The sequence below is a fragment of the Dryas octopetala genome, chromosome 5, assembly GCF_963921425.1.
Source record: "Dryas octopetala chromosome 5, drDryOcto1.1, whole genome shotgun sequence".
NCBI lineage: Eukaryota > Viridiplantae > Streptophyta > Magnoliopsida > Rosales > Rosaceae > Dryas > Dryas octopetala.
In genome coordinates this window covers 7501-14683 of record NC_141370.1, presented here as the reverse complement: position 1 = coordinate 14683, position 7183 = coordinate 7501, and the positions used below count along the sequence as shown (strand labels likewise).

The 7183-nt window shown below is 37.0% G+C and overlaps 1 protein-coding gene across 1 annotated transcript; it reads right to left on the bottom strand.

Moving 5' to 3' along the window:
- Positions 1–319: 319 nt before the first annotated feature.
- On the bottom strand, positions 320–4433 carry LOC147283267 (uncharacterized). Its single transcript, XM_086243863.1, has 5 exons — positions 4244–4433; positions 3026–3360; positions 2844–2936; positions 709–763; positions 320–397 (listed from the first exon to the last, which is right to left on the bottom strand). The coding sequence occupies exons 2-4, from the start codon at positions 3334–3336 to the stop codon at positions 754–756; spliced, it is 414 nt and encodes a 137-aa protein (XP_086099989.1). The 5' UTR covers positions 3337–3360; positions 4244–4433; the 3' UTR covers positions 320–397; positions 709–753.
- Positions 4434–7183: the final 2750 nt, after the last annotated feature.

Sequence of the window (7183 nt, the reverse complement as noted above, 5' to 3'; positions counted from 1 at the left end):
CAGACTGCATCCAAATAAAAGTAAAAGTGAATTCATGTATACAAAGATGTTCCTATCCTAATACAGAGGCCAAAGCCAAACATATATAATATTGCTATGTGTACAATTCCTCCAATCAGCTTTGTCAGCCTTGTTGATCAAACCTGCCATAACTTGTAAACATTGCATTTGCCATTAATTGGATTTCAGCCTTCTGAATGCCAGAAAAAGAATTGACAGATTACAAATTATCAGTAGAAGTTATGTGCTACCTCACGTCCAAATTGGGCTAGGAATCTCTCGTTATCCTCAATTGAATGTGATAGGATTGTACGAAAAGGGAGTTCGACATAGAAGAAACTAAAATTTCCATAAAGCTGTGTCCTTGATGATTTTCTTCCATCATAATAGTTACCAACTGCAATGAAAAGAAGCATTAGTTAAAGATACAATGCAGAATAATGCACAGAACAAAAATGTACTATAATTTTACTTTTCATGGTCTCAAACCTAAAAAAATATTCATAAATGTACTAATGAATTATTGTACTATTAATATGCATACGCCCTCTAAAAGTGAAAGTATAACCTGAAATTAAACCCAAAAAAAAAAAAAATATTTCTTAATAAAAAAATTTGCAAGAAAAAAGAGGAAAGAAGACCCTGAAATTGTCCAAATAAAACAAAGTGAACATCAAATTCTCAAAAACCCAGAAGAAAAAAAGGTACGAATTCGTAACACCAATGCTCAAATTGAGGTGTTCTCTTAGTCTTCTACAAAGTCCTGTAGCATAATAAAAAGAAAAATTAAGGCATAAATTCAATATTGACACTTAACTATATAGGTCATTTCAAATGGGTCCATGAATAAAAAAATATTTCAAATGTGCACACAAACTAATATCTAAATTGAAATGTAGACATCCGTTAGTTAAGTCTCTACTTTCCGTTTGCTGACTGTATTTTTTTATTAACGTGGACACCAAAATTCAACACATGGATTAATATTGCCATGTGCATAATAAAATTATAAATAAAAAATTTTAAAAAACTAAACAAATTAACTAAAAAAATATCACGATCTGCATATTCCCAGCCTCCCCAACCTATTTCTTCATCCTCTTCCTCTTTCACCCACCCTGTGCAGATCCAACGGGCACCTGTAAAATGATGCTTAGGCATCTTTACTTACCCATGTTGTCCAAGATGCTGTTTTGTTGCTTCACCCAACCATGGAAGCCAAGTCAGTTTTCCTTCACACCAAAACAATCTTGTTCTACTTTCACATTTACACCCAACCCCTCTTTCAGACCTTTCAGTAAACACATACAGGTCCAACCAATAAATTAACCACAGCTCTAACTTCCACCAAAGCCTTATACACCTGAAAACCCCATGAAGTTCTTGTCTTTCACAGAGTCCAATCTCACCATCACCAACAAGAAGAAGACAAGCATTTATTTGTTACCTCCGCTCAAATGCTCAGACTATTACTCCAGCACCTCAAGCCCAGAATCTCAAAACCCCATTTCTAAAACACCTCAAAAAACTCTCCTTTGATTCGTTGAAAGCTACCCTTTTTAAATTAACCCCCTTTGTTGTCATCAAGTGGTATGGGATCTTATCCATTGCAATTGCAGCCACAAAATAGACTGTCAAATTTGGGCCCAATTGTTTCTAAGGCTTGGGGCAACTATGGAAATCTATGTCTTATGCTTAGAATCCACTCCAAAAACCCAACCAAAGGCAATTTCACTTACCCAAAAATTGTGGCTTCTCTTGTATCAAGCAACCCGCTTGCAAACAGCTCGCCTAAACAAAGCTCCTCCAACATCCACAAGTTACCAAGACGAACAAAAAACCCACCGAGCAGCAACAACGGCATGGGTCCGAAATCAAGCTCATTGTTTCAAAGTTCTTGTTTTTCTTGAATTTGTGGGTTTTCTTTGGTAATTGACGAAATTGACAACTGGGTTTCCTTCAATTTTTAGTTGGGTGGGTGAAGGAAGAGGAGGTGATGGATTTATTTTTGCTTTGGATTTTTGCATCTGGGGGATATATGATGAAGAAGAAGAGGTGATGGGGGTGGTCTGCACGGGGAAGGCAAAGAAGAAAAAGAAGAAGAAGAAGAAAAAGAAGCACAGTTTAGATGGGTGACGCGGGAGGAGGAGCAAGTCAGCAAGAAGAAGAAGAAATGGATGGTGAGGCTGTTGGGTATTTGCTGGAGAAGATGATGGAGATTTGGGTTAAATTTTTTAGTTTGTTATATTTTTGCTAAGTTTTTAACATTGTAAAGTATTTTTGTAATCTTTTAATGATTTTGTAGTCCATGTGTTAACATTTTGGAGTCCACGTCAAGTAGACACTTAACTGTAAGCAAACGGAAAGTAGACACTTAACTAATGAATGTTTGCATTTCAATTTAGATGTTAATTTGTGTGCACATTTGAAATATTTTTTTATTCATGGACTTATTTGAAATGGCCTATATAGTTAAGTGTCTAAATTGAATTTATGTCAAAAATTAATTAGCAGATATTTATAGGAGTGGTAATCAAAGATGTAGAAAGCAATTATAAATTGAGAATACAAGCTGCTCCAAAACCAGGATGTTAATGGGATGACAAAACCCAATCAAAAGTTTAAACAGCTTGATTTCATAAGGCCTTCCTCCCAAATAAAGAAAGGAAGAATGAAAAAAAAGAAAAGAACATGGAAAATATTGTCATCACAAAAGCTTAATAAAAGCAGCAAATTTAATAAATCAAGCATAAGCAGCCCTGTACAAATATTATGTAGTGATCACACCCATTCAGAAACAACAAATTTTTTTTTTTTGAAGAAACACACACACACAAGCATACCTGATACATGGACTGCGGTGGTGGTTGACTTGGAAGTGGTGGCTGTCCCTGTGGGAATGAAGGCCCAACACTAGCAGGAGGCTTCGTACCTGACTGAGCAAATCATTGATAAAGACAATTAGTACAAGCACGTTAAATGTGACAAATTTTATAATGACTAGTGAACATAAACTTAAGCTTACATGAAACATGGATTGAGAAAAATGTTGGGGAGCAGCGGCATGTTGGAACCCCGAATTGTGCCCCATTTGTGGGGGATATGATGATGGAAGCCAGGCATTGAAGGTGGTCTTGGTTGTGGTGGTAATGGTGGCTGCAGCGGCAGATGAGAAACTCCAGTTGTCTGTAATGGCCGTTGCAACTGGCTGGAAGCAGCAGGCATTTGGGGTTGATGAAGTGAAGGTGGCTGCGAAGAAGAATGATGAGGATGTGTGGGTAGATTTGGAAGTTGAGAGGACTGTGAAAGTGATGTCGGGGGCATTTGAGGATTCATATGCCCCTTAGGCTGCTGTGGGGTCTGCAGGGGAGGTGAAGGCATGGGCTAAGAGTGATGATTTATTGCTGGAGCAGCATATAGACAATGATTAATGAAAACAATAAGCCTCCACAAAGAGCAATTATATGAAAGAGACCATATTCAACAAAAATGGTATGCTTATGCACCACAAAGAGAATTTAAAATCAAAGTAAGACATTAATTATATGTTATTCAATTGACAGGACTATTTGGTAAAATCTGGTAATTTATTATGCTGTCCAGATTGGTCATTATTCAGAAACCATAATTTAAAAAAAAAAAAAAAAAAAAAAAAAAGTGAATGATATGCCAAGTTAGACTTTGCCCCAAAACAACCATATGGATTTTACATGAACTTTCTCCAAGAATGACAATGCATACTATAGATGAAATTGTAATTGAATTCTTGTTATAATTTGGTTTATTGGAATTTCTTGAACATAATTCATTCCTTGTCTTACGTGCATTACAGCTTTGTAAAGACAAGATTCTTGCCACCCACCATGGATTATAGAGAAGAAAAACTAACCACAAAAGGTCAAACAAAACAATACAAACAACCATATAAAAAACTATACAAGGGTACAGTACCCCGAAACTCGCAGGAGTATGCCACAAATACTGCTTTCGAAGTTTATAGGACAACAGTTTCAATAAAAATAGGTGAGTATTTATCTATGACGGTACTAAAGATTGCCCTTTCATGACTGTGCCAGCCAACTTGTAAGCACATTAAAAACCCAGTTAAGCAAATAGCATAAAAAATCAATTAAACAAACAAGAAAGCATTGCATATGACGATAAATTTGAAAAAAGTGATAATAATCATGATTTTGAATCCCAAAGAAAAGCAAAGAAATTTATAGAGATTTATATAGCTTACATTGGATAGGTGGTTTTGAATCCCTGTGTTCCACGATTGGTCTCCAGAAAAACCTTGTGAGCATTCAGTTGCTCCAAGAACGGGAAAACGAAGGAGTGATGCCTTTGAACGAATGTGAAGGATTGATTGAGCGGATGGGGAAAATTTAGTCACAACAGTAACGGATTGGGCGGATTGGGTTAGACTGTCAGAGGCGAATGGCTAAAATTTGACAATTGGGTTGATGGGGAAAATTTAGGGAAAAATTTAGGGATGGGGGGATTGGGCAAAAGAGATCTCGGGAGGGAACAAGGCATGGAGGGACGAGGGAACAATTTTAATTTTTAAGATGCCTGTGTTTAAACTTTAAACAAGGTGAAAATTGTAATTTAGACATGATGTGTTTTTAAATTAATATTTTTTTTTTTTTTTTTTTTTTTGTATACAAACCGGCACTCAAGAGTCAAGAGTTTGAACTGTGCATTGTACTTTCTCATAACATGCAACATGTGGTTGAGGCACTTCCAAGGCCATAACTTTGTGCAGAATTGACCATTATAGCTGTGTGAGCACTCGTTTTCATACGTTTTTTCGAGATCAATGCACATGAAATGAGCATAATACGATTTGACAATGGTTTGGTAGAGTGATGGCAGTCGTAAAATGTTGTTAAAACCGACCATCAACTTTGAAGGGCCATAACTTTGTGCTCCGGCGTCCGTTTGGGGCAAATTTTTTTTTGATTTGATGTAACTTTTCGAGATCTACAAGGCTACAAAGTGCCGGAGGCGCTTTGCCCACGTTTTATGCCCAAAAAATGCTGTTTACTGCTCCAAATCCAGATTACATCCTTGTAGCATAGCATTTGATAAGCTTGCAGCCCCATTATTTTTTTCCCATGACACATACAATTAAATTACAACACAGCACACTATAGTTGATGTCAAAACGCATATGTTCATGGTTAGTAGGTGTCAATATAGTAACATTAAAGTGTCTTAGGTTTGGTATAAGTACAAAATAATGAATGCATATGACAACATGCTTTTATGCGTCCGTTTGGCATCTTGTTTTCCATAATTACATGGTGGTCAAGAGTTCAAGTCACGTAGGGTACCAAATTCCATAATTTGTTTTTTCATCTATTTCTTTTTTCTATGCCACCAGCCAGCCTCCAAAACATCTATTGCATAGTAAGTATATAGTATCATTCCATTTTATTTAGTCTAATTTGTATAACACCAAAAAGCTTAATTTGATAATATACCAAATCATTTAAAAAACATTATTCTGCAATGTCTTCCAAATGACGATATGTGTTACTTTGAATTGCAATATAGTTAACTTAATTATATGAGAACAATATAGAATACTGTCTATATTTTCGGGTCAAGTAGAATAAGAACATATATTAATAAAATATTTTATATTATAGCTAAACCTCTTGTAAGATAACAAATGCACCTCAAACAAAAAAAAAATGTAAGATAACAAATGGGTTTTGGGCACTCTCTCTCAAAAAATGTAAGTATCTATAAAAACTTGGCGATCTGTTTCCATTAACCAATTCTGATTTTGAGAAATAGCTATAAGTCCATTTGCCCATCATTCGAGAGTATTAATGGAACCCTTTGCAATTTCAGTTCTTCAAGCAAGCATAATTAATGAAATAAATTAATAACAATAAATAACAAATAACTTAATGAAATAAATGCGACAGATATACAACATATAATAAGAATAAATGGAAAGTGCAGTCCATGTAGAAAGAATAAATGTCAAGTGCAGTACATGTAGAAAACGAGAGTAGATTAAAACCAGAGGCTGCCAGACCATCCATCATGGCAAAGCAACATGCATATATAGTCAACAGCTAGGTAATACATTGTTTTGTAAGTTACCCATTTTAATGCTGAGAGCATGAGTACCATGGGTCGAGTCCGGCCCGGCCCAGAATACTTAAACTCGCAGCCCAACCCAGCCCATGGTATTTGTGGTCTCGACCTGGGCCACGATACTCATGGCCTTGGCCCGGACCATGGTACTCATAGACTTGGCCTGACCCATGATACTCATACATTTGGCTCGGCCTATGGGCCATAAAAAAATAAATACATGGAATCTTTGGGAGATTTTTTGCAGGCATGCTAAGAAAAATACAATCTACCATAGAAAAAAGTTTCAAAATTTTTTGGGCACCGGAAATATTTTTTTTTATTTTTTGAAGTCGGAAAATAGGAAAAATCATTAAAAAAAATCCGGGAAGCGAAAACCCGTTCCGTCACTTGGAGTAGGTTCTAAATAATGCAAATGAATTATGGTGAGCTTATTGTGCGGGGAAATTTCGATAAAAATGGGTCGTGGCATGGTTTGAGTGAAAATGTGTGCATAGGTGTGGCATGTTGTGTGCATGGTGGCATGCAAAGTGGCCAAAAATGAAAGTGCTCCGACGACCGTTCCGCCGCTTGGATCACCTTCCAAATACCATAACTAGGCTATGGTGAGCTTATTGTGCGGGGAAATTTCGATAAAAATGGGTCGTGGCATGGTTTGAGTGAAAATGTGTGCATAGGTGTGGCATGTTGTGTGCATGGTGGCATGCAAAGTGGCCAAAAATGAAAGCGCTCCGACGACCGTTCCGCCGCTTGGATCACCTTCCAAATACCATAACTAGGCTATGGTGAGCTTATTGTGCGGGGAAATTTCGATAAAAATGGGTCGTGGCATGGTTTGAGTGAAAATGTGTGCATAGGTGTGGCATGTTGTGTGCATGGTGGCATGCAAAGTGGCCAAAAATGAAAGTGCTCCGACGACCGTTCCGCCGCTTGGATCACCTTCCAAATACCATAACTAGGCTATGGTGAGCTTATTGTGCGGGGAAATTTCGATAAAAATGGGTCGTGGCATGGTTTGAGTGAAAATGTGTGCATAGGTGTGGCATGTTGTGTGCATGGTGGCATG